Here is a 21,456-nt window from a genome sequence, read left to right as displayed (position 1 = left end):
AACAGTACTTAGGTGATCATGGCAGCTAAGCTTCATTAGAGCCGATAAATGTGTCGCGTCAAATTGTTTTCGTGTTCGTGTCATAGATAAAGGGATTGCGAAACCTAAACACTAACCTAACCCATTTTGTCAAACATGTAGTGCAAAGTCATGTTGGCCAACTTAATTAAACGGATCGATAACCTTTAAGACTAATCCCTTTTTTTCGGATCTAGTTCGTATTGTATTGTCATACTGTGTACGATAGATCAAGTTAGAGTTAGACCTGGTAAATGGGTCATTCGGGTCGGGTCAATTTCGGGTCGGGTATGTGTCGGGTCAATTTCGGGTCGGGTCAATTCGGGTTTCGGGTATAACTTAGGTCAAGTATCAGGTCAGGTCAAAATCGAGTTGGGTCATGTTCGGGTTGTTCCATTTGTGGATCAAGCTTTGATAATTTTATATCTTGTTATTGTTATAATAATAACTATCAATTCGTTTTATGAGCTTGGCTACGGTTGGAGATGATCAGATGAACAATTTCAGTCATTTTTGGCACCATACATTTTTAGTTAAGTTATAAGGTAATTTTAATTCAGGATATTTCGGGTTTCAGGTCTGTTCGGGTCAAACATTTTGGGTCAATTTCGGGTCAGGTCAACTTCGAGTCGAATCAGTTCGAGTGTTGGGTCAAGATTGGGTCAAATTCATTTTTGGGTTGGGTCGAGCTAATTTCGGGTTTCGGGTTGATTTTTTGGTTCGATTTCGGGTCACGGGTCGGGTCATTCAGTTCGGGTCATCGGGTGCGGGTCAGGATTGTCAGGTCTAGATCAAGTTGGCCTCATACTAAAGATTTAGAATCAAGTATCGATCATTTTTATCAAGACATTGATTATTTTGTCCCAACCTTTTTAATTGAACATATCGTGTTGTATTGACCCATTAAATTAAACTGGTTGTAAACACTTAACATTAATCCACTTTTTTTTTTATATCCGGTTTGTGTCATATTATCGTATCTTGTCAATTTTTGATGGCTCTAGCTAAGCTAAGCTACGAAGTAACTGTTAGATCCATGGTTTGAATAAGGCTAATATTTTCAGATATTTGAAACTTGCAAAAATCTCTTATTTTTCTTATATTACATTATAAAGTTTGTTGTAACATACATCATTAATTCATGACATCCATATCATGTTTGATCTACTCGAGTTAGACTAAAAATTTGAATCTTAGAAATCAAAATTTTGTCAAGCCTACTTTTCCATATGCTCAAGGTTAAGAATTACTTGTACAGTCGTACATACATATATGTCACACATCGAAATCTAAGCTACTTGCCTACTTGCTCGCTCTTCTGTTCTTCAACAATTGTACCTTGAGGCTTTTGTTTACCTTGGTGCGGGAGGAATCACAATTTGAGTTATAATCAGTCATAAATCTCTACAAAAATTTTATACACTGTTTCTATATCTCGTCGAAATGCTTGGATGATCTACAGAGAAATTCCTTCACCAGCTTTGAGAATGCAGTTGAACTGTCTTTCAACAATTCAGAAGGAGAGTCATACTCGGCGATCCTGCCTGCATTTATCAATCAAATTTGCAACATTTCACTCAGACAAATAGACAATACAACCCGAAGTACATACATAACAACAGGCTACAGCATTTATCAATATCAGTGTTGTTAATGGATTAAACTTTAAGCAGAAAAAAAATCTTGTACTTCGTATTAAACTTACCTTGATCGAGAACCAAGACAAGATCATTGTCAATGACTGTAGGTATCCTGTGCGCGACAGTAATTACAGTACATCCGCTTGTTTCCTCTCTGACAGTCTTCTGAATCAGATTATCAGTTGCAGTATCAACAGATGCAGTAGCTTCATCCAACACTAGGATTCTCCTCCTCTGTAGAAGCACTCTCCCTAGACAAACCAACTGCCTTTGCCCTACACTCCAATTTTCTCCATCTTCAGCAACTGTCACAATTAGCAAAGATTTCGTGAGAAATACGAAGAAAGTTTTAAACATATATATCCTGAATCAGAAAGTTATAATACCAGGGGCATCAAGAAGCCGTGCATCCTGTCTTATAATACTAGCAAGACCGTGGCACTTGTTGAGTACCTGCACAAGTTGGACATCATACAGGTTATTATCGTTCTCTTCTTTAAGACGAAATGTACAATTTAGGGAATACAGTTAAGCTGTTATGTACCTCCCATATCTGTTGATCAGAATGCTCCTCGAGTGGATCCAGATTGGCCCTGACATTTCCTTGGAAGAGAGTAGGGTCTTGGGGTATAATACTTAGCCTAGATCTTAAATCTTTCAGCCCTAACATACAAATATCGAGTCCATCAATGAGAATACGTCCCTGTAAAGGATCAACCACTCGAAAAAGGGCTTGTATAAGAGTTGATTTTCCACTGCCTGTTCTTCCAACAACTCCAACTTTCATCTTTGCAGGAATGGTGCAGGTGATCCCTTTGAGCACCATAGGAAGAGCAGGGGAATACCGGACATGCAGGTTCTCAAATTGAATAAATCCTTCAGTAGGCCAGTCTAATTCAGGCCTGCAGTCTTCTATAACCGATGGAGCTTCACTTGGTAGTTGTGCAAAGTCAAGAATCCTTTCGACTGAGATCATTTTGTTCTCCACATTACATAAGTTCCATATTATCCAAGCTTGCAGGACATTCATATTTAGTCCATACGTGGCAGCTAGTCCTGACAAGCCTAAAATCAGACACACAAACCATTAATCAGAAAGTAGCATTAGAAGCCATCAAAAGGGTGCACTATGTTATTTTACTGGAAAACAAGTAGTAAGATGTTTTGTTTGTTAAAGTTAGCTCAGTTATCCTATGTTAAAGCGCAACATATAAAACATAGACAAATGAAACGGGTGAAGAAGCTTACTTGGATCAATAGCTGATCTTGGCAACATCACTAAGATGACTAGAACAATGAAGAACACCAAATTGAACAAAAAGTTTATCCTAACAGAAAGCCATTCCATGGCAGCGATGTTGTGGAAGGTAACTCGTGAATAATCATTCACCAAACTAAGAATTTTCTCATAAAAGCGGACCTCTTGATTGAAGCACCGGATAGTTGGAGAACCCACCATACTTTCTGAGTAATGGTGGAGAATAGGAGACTTTCGAATACCAACCATTCTGGCCAGCTCCCTCGCAGTTGTTATATAATATGCCTGCAGCAGATTGGAGATATCATCAGCTTTGCAATGCATATACTAAGATAAGCATACAAATTCACAATATCACATTGTTTGCTTACCTGATACCAACAGGAGATGGAAATAACAGCAACAAAGACAAGAATAATTTGCCAAGCAACTTGGGACATGAGAATAATTATACTAAGTAGTTGAATTAGGGCAAATACTAGTCCAGCTAATCTGTAAGGGATGTCCATATCCACGGTACTTTGGTCTGTAGAAGACTGCAAGGGAGAAGAAACCGAAATAAGGAGTCAGAAAATACACGAGAGCTGTATAACACTATGATAACTAGTTTTAGTAGATTTGTTACCCTGCTGAGTATTCTACTGGTTGGTGTGAAGTCGAAAAAAGATATGGGAGCACGGAACACTGATTTGATCATACTGAGGAACATCTGCTGTGCAGTCTCGATGGAAATCGTGGAGAGAAATATAGTCCTCCCTAATATAAAGACACAACTTCCACCCGAAAGCAAAACAAAAATAGCCATCAGTTGTTTATGGCTGACTCGACCCTCTTCCTCTGTCGCCCAAGCAAGCCAGTAGCTGCTACCCATTTGTAATCCCTGAAAAAGGATCTGACATAGCAGGATGACTGGAACTAGACCTCCTCTGTATGCAGCAGTTATGAAAGTCGAATATACATGCCAATTTACTCGTCCTCTTACAGCTTCCTCTTCATTGCTCTGTGCTAGCTTATCATACTGAATCGAGCATGGAGAGTTTTCTTCTATAAGTTCTGCCAGAGGAACTGAAGATGATTTTGCAGTTGAATTATGAAATACACCATCATTGGTATTCACTTGTTCTATTGATTTTTGGTGAGCATCCATTTGTCTGACAAGTTCACCATCTGGGTCTGTAATCAAATCTTCGTATCTTCCTGATTGAACAATTCTTCCGTCTTTCATCACCTATAGAATTGTAATTAAACATAAGCTTTAATATTGATCAAAAAAGGGTTGAGTTGCATACTAATCTGAGAGCACAATTACCAGAACGACGTCTGCTGCATCCAAGAATTCCAGCTGATGGGTTATGTATACCACAGTCTTCTCAGACAACATTTGCATGAGAGCCTTCTGCATAACATGTCCAATTAACTATATAAGTATATACGTAAGCAAATTATATATGATAAGGGGAAAAAAAATTATATAGAAATCAAGAATTTCATTGATAAATCATTCTTTTGTATGCAAGATTTTACATCAGTTCTTATATTAAATGAAAAATTCAGTCAAAGGAAACAAAGAGAAAGCTGTAATACTTGCCTTGAACAGGTGTGCACCAGTGAGTGCATCAACGGCGCTGAATGGATCATCAAGGAAATAGACATCTGCATCACTATAGATTGCTCTAGCAAGCTGAATTCGCTGTTTTTGACCTCCGCTTAGATTGATACCTCTCTCTCCGACTATACACATATCAGCATCAGTCCACATCTGAAGGTCTTTGGTCAAGGCACATGCTTCCAAAACCTCCTCATAAAATGCCTTATTCATGTCCTTCCCAAACAATATGTTATCCCTTACTGTACCAGTTTGTATCCATGAATTCTGTGGAACATAGGCTTTCGTTCCATACACCTTAATCTCCCTGCCAGAGATTCTTGGAATTTCTCCGAGAATGCTACAAAGCAAACTTGATTTCCCTGAACCAACTGACCCACAAACAGCAACCTTGCAACCCTTGTCTATTTTCAACTGCTCACTTATTCTGATTGTAGGTTTTCGTGCATAATGATTGCTAGTGTCCCAAGTATATTCTCCACTCTCAATATCAAGTGCAAGTGTAGATGCTCTAAATTTACGGTATGTCAACAACTTCATCTGATCTTCATCCCTTAGGAAGTTCTCAAGTCGAGCAACTGAGACCCTTGTTTGAGCTATCATTGATATCAGTTCTGGCAGATTATATATGGGCTCTTGCAAAATCCTAAATGTAGCAAGGGCAGAGAGAACAGTTCCTGAGGTTAACGGTGTCTTCACCAAAATGCAAACACCAAAGGTAACCACTGAAACTAATGTTGGCGAAGCCCAAAACAAAAAAGCAACCGCAGAACATGTGTAGAGATACTTACTCAACCAAGACTTCTCGGTGTCTCTCAATTTCAAGATTCTCTCCATAAAAGAAGATTCCCAAGAATGCAATTTAAGTACTCTCATGCTCTTCAAAGTTTCCATAGTAGCTTTGATTCTTGAGTCTTTAGCTTCCATGATCTTGGAATGTAGCATCTCTTGCCTACTAGCCAACGGAATGTTGCAAACCATCACCAAGATCGTGGAAGATAGAGCAGCAATGGCAGGTGCAGCACCAAGATTTATGTATAGAATAATTAGTGCAAGGGACACCTGCAAGGGAAGTAGCCAAATGCGATGAATGTATAAGAAGAAGTCTCCAAGTCTCTCAGCATCAACGTTTATCAAGTTGATGATTTTCCCATTGCCTTGTCCAACAGCATACAGTTTAATGTTGAGAGACTTCTTGTACACCAAGGCAATGGTAGCTGCTCTAATCCGAATACCAATGCGAGAAGCACCAAAATACCATTGCCTTTGTGATAATGACTCAATGCACTTAGCAATGAAGAAAACTACAGGAAGTGTCATGCCATCATGGTAGCTCAAATCATCAGCCTTTGTTGAAAGGTAATCAACAAAGTGGGTGATGAGCAGAGGACCCATATACGAAGCAATAGTATTGGCCCCTGGAAAAAAAATAATTTGACCACAGTCTTAAACAGAACAGCATGAATATACAGCAAGATCAGTACTACAAATCAAAGGCGAAGATTCCTAAAATTCGATTATGTAGTTCAATAAACAGAGAACCATACCAGCAAAGAAGGCATTGGTGAGCAAAGATCTCCACATGCAGCAAAATACAGCATTTGACAAGGAGAATACATTGATCTTCTGCTTTCGAAGCGATTCTTCCAACGAAGATGAGGCATTTTCTGCAGTTTCTGACAGAGGTACTGATGGGATATCAGCTAAAACCAGCAGCTGACTCCTACCAAGTCTAAAAAGTGGATTAAGCCACGAAAATGCAATTTTACTCCAAAAACTACATTTGCTGAAAGCAGGCAACTCTTTAGTACTACTCTCTTGCTCTGGAGGCAACAAGGGCTGCTCGAGCTCATGTACATAACTTCTGATACAGCAACTATACAACCCATTGAAACATAAAAGAAGTGACAAAGGAAAACCCAAGAAATCAACAAATTCGGCTTCTGGGAAATCTATAATGTTCATGTCTATAGATGTTAAATGGGTTATAATATAATGTGTCACCAAAACTATATAAAAAACCAAGGAATAGACCCACCATACAATAAGAACCAAAGGCCATTTCTTGTCTTCTTTGAGAATTTTTTCTCTAGAATAAACAAGAATTATGGTAGACAAAACCCAAGTAAATGCAGTAGAAATTGAACTGTATGAGATAGTTATATGGCACCAAAACAACTCATACAAACCATAACACAAATATAAGATGGACAGTATTGAACTGCAAAATGGTGTTATTAATCTAGTGTACAAATTTGAATCATTTCTACCATAACTTGCTAACATTTCTGTGGATTCTACTGCATTATATCTCCTTCTAATCGACTTCTGCAATAATTCAACGAAAACCCATGACAAGAACAATGTACAAAACACTACATTAGCTACCTCAAGAACAACCTCCATTGATAAACACTCTAAAACTCTCTGAAAATCAAAACCCGTTTTTAGAAACCTGCAAAAAAGCCATTGGAATCAGGCTTAGTTAATTAATATTGGAACTAACAAAAAACCCAGTTCAGATTACAAGGCCTAACAACCTTGTGAATATATAATAAGACTTGAAAATGAAATAAAAACTATATAGTAAAATTATATATGTATCAAAAATGATTATGTTATGATTACCTGACTAATTCAGATATGAAAACTTTGGAATTTGAATCAGTTCAAAGATTATAGGAGGAGAATTTTTCACTAGCACGTGGCTTTGAGCAGTAGTGAACAAACTGATCTATGCTTTACACAAGATGGCTTGTGTTTTGGTATGGTCACCTTTATATTTTTTGATTTATTCAACACCTAATAAATTTAAAATCATCCTAGAAAATGAATTTTTGTGTAACATAAAAACAAAAAGGGGACCATATTTATATTTATGAAATAGTAGATACTAATCTACTGCAGTATAGTGAGTGTACTTTCTTTCTGATTTTTGCTCTTTGTGTGACTAAACATGTGTTACATGTCCATATTTATAGCAATTATTACGTGTGACTTTACATATGTCTTCACCTTGGTGACATCGACCTTATAACCCACGGAAATGATGGAATGGATAAAGATAAATATCGCACATGCCTATCTAGCTCAGTCGATACTAAAAATCTGAGATTAAATTTTGTTTATATAATTTATATTTGTAACTGTTACTCTAAAGATGTACAAAATAGATAATAGTAATCTTAAAGTAGACAAAATGACAAATTAAGGATGAGGGAGGTGTCTAACATGTATTGAAAGTTGAGAGTTGTTCAACGAACTAGTCTTTTGTATGAATTGTTTGATTGATTTGTGCTTATCTTTGAAGCTGCATCAAAATAACAACAAAGGAGTAAAAGACAAACATTTTAGTTGTAGTGTATTAGCTAGTTTTATTGTAGATAAATAATTTACCTTATGATTTTAGTTATATTATACGAGTAATTTTTTTATTAATTTAGTTGTTATGTAGATCATTGACTGGATTTCAACATCTTAATTATTAATAAAATGTACTTCGTTTTTTTATTTCTTATATAACCTCGCTCTAAAAACAAATGGTGCTAGCTAATTAAAATGCTATTGGATTAGGTTCAATATATTATTTTAAAAGTAAAATATTATTTTGTAAATTAATAAAGATATTAATAAAATTTGTATTGTACATTGTGTAATTTATAAATTTTCTCCTACTATTGTTTGGATAACCCAATATCCAATTTCCAATCTAATATCTTTACCTACCGAACTAGTGGAATGTTGGTTGGTCATTTGATCTTTTGTACACATGGGAAGAGAATAATATAACGTCATTTCTTTATTTAAGGTCCACTAATTTATTTGTTTTTGAATAATTTTTTTTTGTCAAATGTAGTAGAATCAAATCATACATACTCTTATAATTCACTGGTACTTGAAGCTAACTCTTCACTAAGTGAGTAAGGAGCTATTTTCTTCAGCTTAATTTCAGTTCAGTTCACTTCAGTTCGGGTTTTAATTTCCTTCTCTGATAAACAATTCATTTCAACTCTATTCAGTTCAGCTCCAATTAGTTCAGTTCAATTCAGCTCATTTCAGTAAATTAGAACAGACCCTAAGTGCCACTCTAGGCTAATGTATATTCAATTGTCCTATCAATTCATTTCACTATTAAAGGGTTCTTTATAAAATCTAGTTATTTCTCACCGGTTGTCAACTTTTGATTAGAGCATTTTATTGGGCGGAAAATATAATAGATCAAATACCGCTTATAATTATTCAAAAAATAAATAAATTAATAGACCTGAAATTGGCTTATGTAATAGATATTCATAATTTTATAGGGGCCTTTGTAATAAAGTCACTTATTCTATTTGAATTATCTCAAAGTAAAAATAATAATAATAATAATAAAAGTTAAGATTCACCATCAAAGCTAGATTATTATACTGATTTTTTTTTTTAAAAAAAAGCTAAATTATGATATTACGCTTATTAATATCAATAAAATAAAATAAATATCAGAAATTAAATTTTGTCTAAGTATTTTAATAAGTAATCTATGTGACTACTGACTCCATATCAAATTACATCAAATTCTTTTTCACAATTTATCATCCATCACTAATCACTCTCTCTCTCTCTCTTTGTTTCATAGCTTCTTAATATCTTCTATTGTCCTATTCAACTTTTAATTTTCTTCTCTTGTAAAAAAAAGTGTTTATGTTAAGCTAAGAGAATAGTGGTGAAGCATCTTCTCTAAGACTAGAGATTAAAGAGAGTACGTGGAAGATAAAAGAGGGCGTGTGCATGCTCAAAGCCAACCCACTATCCATGTGTGCCCCTCACGTGCTCTTTTTTGTCCTTGGACGTGTTTGCCAATTACGAGTACAATATTGACCTTTTATTTTGGGAACTTTCATGGGAAGGAAGAAGCAAGTCCTCTTTCCAATAATTACCTTTGCCCATTCCTTTGATTATCTCATAATTTTTTAGTGTTAGAATAATGTCCTCATGTTAATATACTGGATATATTTTTACAGGCAAATTAGCCGGATAAATAAGAATTATAGGATATAAATAATTAGTACAAAAGTATAAATAGATGTTAATACGTAGTACTTGTATTAGACAATTGGGGAATGTATATGAATCATATACATTCACCAATAGTCTAATTACTCTAATACAACGTAAAGATGTAGTGTGAGTGAATTACACTCATTTTTCTAGTATTTTAACTCCGTGGATTTATGCACAGAATGGATAAATGAATTAATAATCCTACAAACATATAATATATTGTTATTTTGTCTTCGTCAAACCAAACTAATCTTAATGGCAGCTAATTAACTAATAAGTAGTAGTATTATACTAACAATAAGTACAATTTTAGGTATTTGGAATCTCAATTTTATATACAAGTTGGTCACTTTCAATAGAGTTATGCACCTATAATGGTATCTATTTTGTGATATATATACTCCCTCCGTCCCACCATAATTGGACATTGGGGGAACACGTAGTTTAAGAAAACTACAAGTGGATCCATTTAAAATATTTGTTTATTGTATAAAAGATTCTCTTTTATATTTTTATATTGTAAGAAAACAAGAAGTGGGGTGGGTGAGGAGATAGAAATGAGGAAAAATGTATTTTTTACTAGTGATCTCATTTCATATTTAGTAATGTGTCAAGTATTGTGGGACGGACGAAAATAGAAATTGTGTCAAGTATTATGGGACAGAGGGAGTAGGTAGTTTAGATGATTAGATCAGTGCATATAAACACTATCTACAATCTACCCAAAAATAAAATAATAGACTACCCTTTAATTATTATTTTCTTAAAAATATATACTCGTACTTATAAAAAGAGTTATGATTCCCCTCTAATCACATAAGGGTAAGGAAATTAGAATCTCTTTGTAGGTTTATAAATCTAGATTCCAATTTTATTCAAAGGCATGTTTATCGACCAACATTATTATTAGTAGTGAATTAATATACTTAATCAATTTTAATGAGTAAAGCCAAAAGGAGATCCCTCAACTTTCACCAAAATTGCATTTGGGTCCCTCAACTTGGTTTGAACCAGTCCCTCAAAGTGGATGGCATTGAAATTGCTAAAATTTAACCCAACCTGCTAACTTGCTAATGTCTGGTAGCAATTGATAGTCACCTGGTTTTTTTACCAAAATGTTGAGGCTAAGCTCTCTAGCTAATGCCTGATAAAAGATCAATGGCAAAAGAGATTCAATTCCCACATGAAGATACTCAATAAGGCCAATACTTGTCATAAAATCGGTCATCATCAAAATTAATTAAAATGAGTAACAAGTCTCATTAGTAGAGGTAGGTGATTATTGTGTATCAATTGTTACCCGAATTGATATCATTATCGGATTGGATATCCATTAACCACTAACAAAATACCTATAAATCAAACCAATAAATACAAATACCCGAATCTTCAAGTTAAATATTGGATCCGATACAATATAAAGAAAATATTAAAGATTTTACCGATAGAAAGTTTTTTTAATCAGTGAAGGAAGAAGTAAGAAGTAAGAAGAAGTGAAATTGTAGTAGTGCTCCGGTTGTATTCTTGCTTGTGTCATTTTACACTTACATGGCATTATATACATAGCCATGAGTTATACTAAGAGTACAATAATTACTCACATATAGTCATATGAGTTCACAAGTGTTTGGACCTATATGAGCATTGTATAATCAAATCAATAATTGGCATTCACCTTATTAGACTTATTTTCTAACACTCCCCCTTGAATGCCCATACTCATATAGAAAAGAAAAAATATATGTTGCCTCATTAAAAACCTCGCTAGGTAAAACTCTATGGATATAACCCATAGCTAGGGAAAAAGAGTACAACAATATAAACCTTGTCAGGAAAAATCCAGTGGGATAAAAACCCGATCGAAGGAACAAAGAGTGCAGTGCATATAATGCTCCCCCTGATTTCAACATAGTTCACGAAGATGTCGCATTCCAATTTTGTGAACTAATTGCTCAAATTTCTTGGAAGGAAGTGATTTGGTGAACAGGTCAGCAAGGTTATCACAAGACTGAATTTGTTGGATATCTATTTCCTCATCCTTTTGCAGATCATGTGTGAAGAATAGTTTTGGGGATATATGTTCTGTCCTATCTCCCTTAATATATCCTTCAGTTACTTGAGAGATGCATGCTGTATTGTCTTCAAAAATGGTGGTTGGATTTTCTGTTATTGCTTTCATCCCACACTCTTCTTGGATATTACTAATCATCGACCTCAGCCATACACATTCTCTTCCTGCTTCATAAAGGGCTATTAACTCTGCATGATTTGAGGATGTTGCAGTCAATGACTGCTTTGTTGATTTCCATGATATTGCAGTGCCGCCATAAGTGAACAGCTATCCATTTTGTGACTTGGCATTTTGAGGATCCGATAAGTATCCAGCGTCTGCATACCCAATGAGAGCAGCATCTTGTTTCGGTTCAAAATATAAACCAAGGTCTTGTATCCCTCGTAGGTATCGGAGTAAGTGTCGGAATCCCTTCCAATGTCTGTATGTCGGTGCATTGCTGTACTTGGCTAACAAGTTCACAGAGAAAGCTATGTCGGGTCTAGTGTTGTTAGCTAAGTACATTAAGGCCCCAATTGCACTTAAGTATGGTACTTTTGGACCCATAATTTCTTCAGTTTCTTCTCGGGATCTGAATGGATCGTTTTTCATATTCAAAGAACGAACAACCATTGGGAAGTTGATTGGAGTTGCTTTGCCCATGAAGAATCTTTTCAAAACTCTTTCTGTATAGTTTGATTGATGGACAAAAATACCATGACTCAAGTGCTCAATTTGCAATCCAAGGCAAAATTTAGTTTTTCCAAGGTCTTTTATCTCAAATTCTTTCATCAAGTATTTTGCAGTTTTCTCAAGTTCATTTGGGGTTCCGATGTTATTCAAACCATCAACATAAACTGCAATAATAGCGAATCCTGATTGTGATCTCTTTATGAAAACACAGGGACTAATTTGGTTGTTTTTGAACCCTTCTCTCACAAGGTATTCATTGAGACGATTATACCACATCCTTCCAGATTGTTTCAATCCATAAAGTGACCTTTTTAGTTTTATGGAAAGTAATTGTCTAGGCTTGTGGTTTTCTGATAGTTTTAGTCCTTCAGGGACTTTCATGTAAATGTTTGTATCGAGTGACCCACACAAATACGCAGTCACTACATCCATGAATCGCATTTGCAATCCTTTTGTGACTGTCAAACTTACCATAATTCTTAATGCAGTTGCATCAACTAATGGAGAATATGTTTCTTCATAATCAATCCCTGGAATTTGAGAAAATCCTTGGGCTACAAGTCTTGCCTTGTATCTAACTATCTCATTTTTCTCATTACGTTTTCTCACAAATACCCATTTGCATCACACCTGCTGGTGTAAGAATTATTTTTCCGAAAACTTCTCGTTTTTCAAGTGACTTCAACTCAGCCAGCATTGCCTCCTTCCACTTTGGACAATCACCCCTGTGTCGGCATTCTTCCACTCTTCTTGGTTCAACATCATTTTCATCAGACACAATGTCGATTGCGATGGAATATGCAAATATTTCATCCACGATAACATCTTTCCTATTCCAATGAGTCTTGGTAGAGACGTAATTCATTGAAATTTCATTGTTATTGACGTTTTGAACATCTTGTTCAGTCCCCGTAGGGTTGTCTTCTTGTTCGTCCCCTTTTGGATTATCATCATTTTCTTTACTTTCATCCACATTTGGTCTTTCTTGTCCTTCTGACGGGGGAACATTATTAGTCTCATTTTCTATTCCATCCAATCTTTTCAATTTCCTTGGTTTAGAATCTTTTGAACCAAGTGGCACTACAAGAAATAGGCCTATTTCCGACAAGATAATCCGTCGGAAATCCCGTATATTCCGACGGAATATAAATCCGTCGGATTTCCTACGAAATTAAAATCTGTTGGAATATATGGGCTTTCGACGGAATTTTCCGTCGGAATATTAATTTTCCGGCGGAATTAAAATCTGTCGGAACTTTCCGACAGATTATTCCGTCGAAACAAAAAATTTCTGACGAAATAAAATCCGTCGGAAAATTAATATCCCGACGGAAAATTCCGTCGGAACATATTTAAATAATAAAAAAAAATAAAAACCCTAAACCCGGTTAACCCACCCCCATCTCTCCGACTCTCTTCTCCTTATCTCTCCTCTCTTCTTCTCTTTCTCTCTCCTCTCATTCTCCTTCTCCTCTCATTCTCCTTCTCTATCTTTTCGATCTCCTCCTTCTCTCCTCTTCTTCCTTTCTCCTTCTCCTCTTTCTCCTTCTTTCTTTCTATTCATCAACATCAACAACCGCAACAACAACAACCGCAACAACAACAACCGCAACAAACAACGCCGCTCAACAACAACAACCACCGCCGCTCAACAACACCTAGAAGGTCGGAAATATATGTAGATCTAGGTTTATTTTTCACAAATTTATAATTATAATGATTTTTAAGATGAAATTGTAATATAAGTATTTAAATTTTGTAATTTAAGTTTGTAATTTTTCGGATTTTTGGACAATATAATATACAAATGGTTTATTTCGATTTTGTGGTTTTTGTTCCGATTTGGTGGTCTCGATTTTGTTTGATTGGTTTTTGTGGTTTCGAATTCGTTTATTTGGTTTTTTTCGGGTTTTTTTTTGTTTGTTTTCGGGTTTTTTTTTTTGTTTTTGGTTTCGATTTTATGGTTTTTGTGGTTTGTGGGGTGGTGAGGTGGAGATATGGTGGTTGTGGGGGTGGCCAGGTGGAGATACGGTGGGTGTGGGTGGTGTAGGGTTCGTGGGGTGTGGGTTATTTGGTGGTTCTGGGTTGGGTTTGGTGGGTCTGGGTGGGTGGATCTGGGTGGTGGTGTGGGTGGTGGTTCTGGGGCTGGTGATGGTGTGGGTGGGTAGGGGGTAGTCAGGGGGGTAGGGGTGGTGGTTCTGGGGCTGGTGGTGGTGTGGGTGGGAAGTGGGGTGGCGCTGGGTGTGGGAATGGTTGGGGGTGGTCTGGGCATGGTAGCGTGGAGTGGTCTGGGCAGGGTGGCGTGGCTTTTTTTTTATTTTTTTTAATGACTTTTCCAACGGAATTCCGTCGGAATATACCGTTTCCGACGGAATATTCTGTCGGAAACCAATCCACCTCCGACGAAATATTCCGTCGGAAAATTGCGACGGACTTTCAATTAAAGTCAAAAATACCGCCGACAGAATAAGATCCGTCGGAAATTCCGTCGGAATCACCTCTTCCGACGGAATTTCCACCGGAAAAGGTCGAATTTCCGACAAAGGGTGCTTGGACAGACCTTTTCCGACGGAATTCCGTCGGAAGAGGTGATTCCGACGGAATTTCCTATGTTTTCGACGGAAAAATTCCGTCGGAATCCAGCTTCATTCTCAATGGCCTTATTATCAGTTGGGATTCAATACGTGCAGGGGCATTTTCTGCTGGTATATGTGATTTTGTCACCTTCTTTGTGTCTACAAATGCATCAGGCAATTGATTTGCAACACTTTGTAAATGAACCATTTTCTTGACTTCTTGTTCACACATATTTGTTCGTGGGTCTAACATCAACAGTTGTGTTGCATTCCAAATAAGTTCTATTTCTTTCTTGCATGGGTCCACTTTCTCTCCCCCTAAGGCTGGGAATACTGCTTCATTAAAGTGACAGTCGGCAAATCTAGCCGTAAATAAGTCACCAGTCAATGGTTCAAGATATTTAATTATAGAGGGGGATTCAAACCCAACATAAATTCCGAGCCTTCTTTGTGGACCCATTTTTGTTCGTTAGGGTGGAGCGATTGGAACATATACAGCACAACCAAAGACTTTTAGATGTGAGATACTTGGTTCTCGACCACAAACAAGTTGTAGTGGTGAAAATTTATGATAAGTTGTAGGTCTCAATCTAATTAGCGTCGCTGCATGTATTATAGCATGTCCCCAAGAAGATGATGGCAATTTTGACCTCATTGATAATGGTCTTGCAATCAATTGCAATCTCTTAATTAGTGATTTAGCTAGACCATTTTGTGTATGAACATGAGCTACTGAGTGTTCAACATCAATTCCAATTGACATACAATAATCATTAAATGTTTGGGATGTAAATTCCCCAACATTATCGAGTCTTATTTTCTTTATTGTATAATCCGGGAATTGTGCTCTTAATTTGATAATTTGGGCAAGTAATTTTTTAAAGGCAACATTTCCGCTTGAAAGCATACTGACATGTGACCATCGTGTAGAAGCATCAATTAAAACCATGAAATATCGAAATGGTCCACATGTCGGATTAATTGGCCCACAAATATCTCCCTGAACTCTTTCCAAGAATTTTGGAGATTCAATAGCAATTTTGTTCATAGATGGTCTTATTATTAATTTGCCAAGTGAACATGCTGAGCATGTCAATTCATCCGATCGAGGAATTTTGACACTTCTTATTGAATGTCCAACTAAATTTGCTATTAGTTTTTGCATCATCCCAGTTGCTGGATGTCCCAAACGATCATGCCATAAAATAATCAAATGTTTGTCATCTAACTTCTGGTTAGATATCATATTGATTTCCACTGGTCGTATGTTTATACGATATAACCCTGAAGAGTATGCTGGCAATTTCTCATAAATGTGTTTCTTGCCATATTTTCCTGCCGTGAGGCATAAATACTCCTTTTGACTAAAACTTTTAAGATTTCTTCGAGATTTACTCGAGTATAAAGCATTATTGATCATCAATTTTGTTCCATTTGGAAGCATTATACAAGCCTTTCCAAATCCTTCAGTTAATTTTGCTGACCTGGAAATAGTGTTTACATTTGCCTAAAATAACTTTAGTTGTGAAAAATATTTTCTATCCTTCAAGATAGTGTGTGTTGTTCCACTGTCCTAAAGGCACTGATATTCGGAACCAACTTCAGGCATATCCATATTTTCATAAAATAAATATGAGATTAGTTTAGAATAATATCATACAAACTTTTATTGATGATAGAAATTAAAAGTACATGACTAGTCATTTAAAGTCAGTACATAACAGAAAATACATTAAAATATGGTATATATTACATTAGTAGATGGGTTATTTAAGCATTGTTATTTTCTCTAAAGATGAAATCATTTCCAATTTCAGAATTGTCCATGAAAAAATCGGACATGTCAAGGGTAGGACATGGAGCATGTTCTTCATTAACATAATTTGCTTTTGCATTTTTCTCTTTGCCTTTTACAGAAGCCTGGTAAAGGTCTACCAAATGTTTGGCCGTACGACAAGGACGTCCCCAATGTCATGTCATGCCACATCTGTAACATGTGTCTTTTCCTTTTGAAAGAGTTTGTTTGTGGCTTCCAGATAGTTGTACCTTCTGTTTTTCAAAAATTTTGAAATTACTGTTTCTTTGAAAATTATTTCTACCACGTCCTCGGCCTCGTCCGCGATAATTTCCACGGCCATTGTAATTTCCACGTCCACCTCTTCGTGCAGCATTTGCCTCGGGTAGATAAGAACTTGTTGCATTTGCCTCATGATGAGTGGCCAAAGACCCAGTTGGTCTAAAATTATGATTTTTCAACAAAAGATCACTATTTTGTTCCGCAACAAGCAGTACACTCATTAATTCATTAAACTTTTTAAAACCTCTTTCACGATATTGTTCTTGCAACAGTATGTTGCTTGCATGAAAGGTAGTGAGTACTTTTTCAATCATTTTTTCATCGGTGACTGGATGATCACAGTATCTCAATATAGATACTATCTCATGTATGGTTGAATTGTAATCAATTACGGATTTGAAATTCTGGAACCGTAAATTTATCCAGTCAAATAATGCCTTAGGAAGGAGCACCCTTTTGTGGTGTCCAAATCTTTCATTAAGGCAATCCCATAATTCTTTGGGATCTTGAACCATCATATACTCAGTTTTAAGGCCTTCATGTAAATGATGCCTAAGTAACACTAAGGCTTTTGCCTTTTCTTATTCAGTAACAGGTTTTTCAACCGTCATTGCAAAAGTGGTAGTATCAGTTGTTTGACCAAAGGGACTTTTATTATCTTTAACAGTGTGCTCCAACCCTTGAACTTTTAAATTCATCATGGCATCCACTTTCCATTCTAAAAATTTCTTTCCAGATAAATCTAGAATGTTGTATTGTCTTTTTATAAGGTCTCCCATTTTAACTACAACAAATCACATGATAATTAGTTTATAATAATAAATCATATATACAACGCATATGTTTAATTCTTCCATATTTATAGTTTGTTAATGAAACACGTGATAATTAAATTTATTTAACAATAATAAACCATAAATAATATAGTTCTTTCTCCCCCTTGGTTTATTATTGTGAGTAATTATATTATTAGGCAAAAATAAATCATATTAGTCGCATAAACAGCAAAACGGCGACAACAACAACAACATTAGTAATAATAATTATAATAACGGTAATATTATACAATGATGATTAATAACAACAAAACAACATAATAAAACAAAAACATGCTTTTAATCTACTAAAACGACAAAATAAACAAACTTCACTTGTACATTATGACAAAAATTAATATTGCTACTAACAGAACTACAAGCGTCATAATTAGAAGAAAATATTGTTTTATCTTCCTTAAATCTTCCTCAAAGGTGAAGTTGTGGGTGTTTTGGTTGCCGTCGGGGAACATATTGGAGAAAAAGGGGTGAAAAATTTTGGGTGATTTTTGGATAAGGAAAAAAAATGGGAAAGGATAAGGGATTTGTGGTGAAAATCAGGGAAAAATCTGCCTTTTATAGAGATAGGTTTATCCGTTACTGTTTTGTACAATTGTAAAAATATTATATAATAGTTTAATGTACTGGAAAAATTATAGTCCAAATATAAGTATTTATATTTGTAAAAGGTACTGGGAATGCAAGCCATAGTGGTCCGAGAGCCTTAACATCTATAAAAGATCATGGGTTCGAAAACGGAAAGAAACACAAAAAGTACGTAAAAGAAAGAAAAATAATAAGTATAAAAAGGTTGCATCTTTTTCGTCAATTTAGTTATAATATGCATGCTAAGTTACTACTAAAATCAAATTTTTTGTAAAAGATAAGCATGTAATATCAACATGCATGAATCAAACAAAAACATCAACATGAATAAAACAAGGGAGAATAGTAATTAATTCATAGATAAGAGAATTTCTCCACGTTGTTTTGATACAGTAAATGTTTGAGTTTCTGGTATAGAAGATCCCAAAATATGGGCAAATATAGAGCATACTCCTCAAAACATTTAGAAGTAGATCATGTTTATTTGTAATAATTTTGAGAAGTATGTATAAATATACTTGAATAGGAATTGATGTTGATAACGTGTTAAAGATTTTACCGATAGAAAGTTTTTTAATCAGTGAAGGAAGAAGTAAGAAGTAAGAAGAAGTGAAATTGTAGTAATGCTCCGGTTGTATTCTTGCTTGTGTCATTTTACACTTACATGGCATTATATGTATAGTCATGAGTTATACTAAGAGTACAATAATTACTCAGATATAGTCATATGAGTTCACAAGTATTTGGACCTACATGAGCATTGTATAATCAAATCAATAATTGGCATTCACCTTATTAGACTTATCTTTTAACAGAAAAAGGAATTTCACAAGGAAAAATAAAAACTTCACACATTGTAATAATAGTACGTGTAAATCTACAACCACATGTGTGAGCCTCTACCAACCGTTGGATCAGACAATATTCAAATTACAAGACCGACCGTTGCTTTCGGATTTCCACTTCAGACTTGTAATAGTGGAGCCAAAAACCCAGAAAAACTAGCCGTTACCTCTTTTTCTCTCCCTTTTTTTTGGTAGAATTTTATTTTAATTCATCAATCAATCAACTTTTAATCCCCAATTTTACAAACCCTTTCATATTCAACTCACTCCAATTCAATAAATAAAACCCTTCAATTTTCTTTCCATTCATCATTTTCATTACACCCACAAAATCAATTAAACATCAACAACACCCACATAATCTTGCAAATCTTCAATGGCTTCTAAAACTGTTGCTAAGGATATCATCACTCTTCGTGGCTCGGCCGCGATCGTAAGCGAGTTCTTTGGTAATTAATTTCTTTAATTTTTCCTTCATTGAGTTATTTTCTTCCAAAAAAGAAATTTCCCATTTTTCTTCCCTTTTTCTTAAACCCTTTTTGTTTGAATTTTTCAGGGTACGCTGCAAATAGGTAAGAATTCATCATTTGGGATCAACAAAAGTTTCAATTTTTCCTTTATTTTTACTAATTATTAATTGATTTATCTTATAATTATTGTTAATTTTGTTATTATTAGTATATTGTATAATCGAGGGGTATACCCAGAAGAAAGTTTTGGGAAAGTGAAGAAATATGGACTGCCATTGCTTCTTACTCAAGATGAAGGTGTTAAATCTTTCATTGCTAATCTTACTGCTCAACTTTCAGGTAAATTTTAATTTTTTGAAAGAAAAACCCATTTTTCTACCCAATAAATTTAATTAAATTTCTGGGAATTGTTTAAATTTAATGTTCTGGGTTTTTTTTTTATATATTTGTTGAATTTGGATTGCAGAATGGCTTGAAGCAGGAAAATTGCAGAGGATAGTTCTGGTGATAATGAGTAAATCTACAAATGAAGTTCTTGAAAGATGGAATTTCAGTATTGAGACTGATAATGAAGTTGTAGAAACTGGGTATAAAAATTATAAATTTATATAGTTATTTTTTTAAAAAAAAAATTATAAATTTTGCTATTAATTTTAATTTTGGGTATGATTTAATTTCAGGGTATCAAGGGAAAAGAGTGACAAGGAAATAATGAGGGAAATACAAGCAATTATGAGGCAGATTGCTTCTAGCATCACTTACTTACCTTGCCTTGATGAACCATGTAATTATTACTGCTATGATTGTCTTCTATTATTATTGTGTATGATTGAAATGTTTCTATTTTTGTCTTTCTGAAAATATAGTAGTCCCGCATTTATTATAATATTAGGATGTTCGGAAAAAGTAATCGTAATTTATTGTGTGATTTACCGATATAACCCTTACTAAGATCGAGTAATAGGGAGAGTATGAGAACGATCTGACTAATGTATCTGGCAATGTCTTTGTTATGTTACACAGGTGTTTTCGACGTCTTGGCATACACTGACAAGGATGTAGCTGCTCCTCTCACTTGGATTGAGAGTGATCCCAAATTGATTTCCAACCCCCAAATGGTGAAATTACATTCTTTTGATACCAAGGTAAAAGAAAATTGAAGAAGCAGTACTTTTCTCAAATTATGGTCTCCTAATTTCTTAATTAGATGTAATATGTTGTTTTTCTGAGAGTTTAACACAAAAAATGAACTTTTTATGCAGATTCACAAGGTTAACACTTTAGTATCTTACAAAAATGATGATGAAGAATTGGATGAACAATAATCGACTACAGTCTGTGATTTTGGAGAAAAATCGAATGAAGTATTATGTTTGTTTTTTTACTATTTGTTAGTGTGGTAATGTGAATCATTGATTCACAATTTTGTATTTGGGATTCCAAACTATTACCAGTACCTATGTATCTGAAAGTGTTGGTTCATCAATTGGATTGAATTTATCCAAATGTTAGCTGATTGTGAGAAAACAGAAAACTGCATTCTTATTGTGAGTTTTAGAGACGAATAATAGTATTAAGCTGCGCTAGGCTACAAGCAGCATCAGCAGAATTGTCTCTTTAAACCACTGAGTAGATAACTTGCAAGTTTCGGTTTGCTGAAATTCTATTCATGTTTGAAATAAAAATGTACACTGATGTATGATTGGCTGACTGCATATGTTTATAATTGTCATTAGGAAACTAGTCTGTGTCACTAAGC

General features: G+C 35.0%; 2 protein-coding genes across 2 annotated transcripts; one reads left to right on the top strand and one right to left on the bottom strand.

Annotated features, from left to right (window-relative positions):
• Nucleotides 1-310: 310 nt before the first annotated feature.
• On the bottom strand, nt 311-7,447 carry LOC110710401 (putative ABC transporter C family member 15). The gene is made up of 11 exons (XM_021888698.1): nt 7,151-7,447; nt 6,070-6,977; nt 4,505-5,940; nt 4,226-4,312; nt 3,542-4,144; nt 3,288-3,452; nt 2,907-3,201; nt 2,203-2,723; nt 2,045-2,111; nt 1,724-1,963; nt 311-1,562 (listed from the first exon to the last, which is right to left on the bottom strand). The coding sequence occupies exons 2-11, from the start codon at nt 6,926-6,928 to the stop codon at nt 1,447-1,449; spliced, it is 4,389 nt and encodes a 1,462-aa protein (XP_021744390.1). The 5' UTR covers nt 6,929-6,977; nt 7,151-7,447; the 3' UTR covers nt 311-1,446.
• An 11,915-nt stretch (nt 7,448-19,362) lies between these two features.
• On the top strand, nt 19,363-21,394 carry LOC110710392 (mitotic spindle checkpoint protein MAD2-like). Its single transcript, XM_021888688.1, has 7 exons — nt 19,363-19,676; nt 19,784-19,799; nt 19,906-20,036; nt 20,164-20,284; nt 20,378-20,481; nt 20,721-20,842; nt 20,960-21,394. Exons 1-7 carry the CDS (start codon nt 19,604-19,606, stop codon nt 21,020-21,022), a joined length of 630 nt encoding a protein of 209 aa, XP_021744380.1. The 5' UTR covers nt 19,363-19,603; the 3' UTR covers nt 21,023-21,394.
• The last annotated feature ends 62 nt before the right edge of the window (nt 21,395-21,456 follow it).

The sequence above is a fragment of the Chenopodium quinoa genome, unplaced genomic scaffold, assembly GCF_001683475.1.
Source record: "Chenopodium quinoa cultivar QQ74 unplaced genomic scaffold, ASM168347v1, whole genome shotgun sequence".
NCBI lineage: Eukaryota > Viridiplantae > Streptophyta > Magnoliopsida > Caryophyllales > Amaranthaceae > Chenopodium > Chenopodium quinoa.
Note: the sequence above shows the minus strand (reverse complement) of the source record. Positions and strands in the feature narration are given on the sequence as shown.

Bases quoted from the DNA above. Each gene is read 5' to 3' on its own strand.
- LOC110710401 (XM_021888698.1), bottom strand. From the start codon at position 6,928: ATGGAGGTTGTTCTTGAGGTAGCTAATGTAGTGTTTTGTACATTGTTC. The intron at 1,964-2,044 runs GTATTATAACTT...TAATTGTGACAG, and splicing joins ACGGCTTCTTGATGCCCCTG to TTGCTGAAGATGGAGAAAAT. The intron at 1,563-1,723 runs GTAAGTTTAATA...TGATAAATGCAG, and splicing joins TGTCTTGGTTCTCGATCAAG to GCAGGATCGCCGAGTATGAC.
- LOC110710392 (XM_021888688.1), top strand. From the start codon at position 19,604: ATGGCTTCTAAAACTGTTGCTAAGGATATCATCACTCTTCGTGGCTCG. The intron at 20,285-20,377 runs GTATAAAAATTA...ATTTAATTTCAG, and splicing joins AATGAAGTTGTAGAAACTGG to GGTATCAAGGGAAAAGAGTG. The intron at 20,482-20,720 runs GTAATTATTACT...TATGTTACACAG, and splicing joins ACCTTGCCTTGATGAACCAT to GTGTTTTCGACGTCTTGGCA.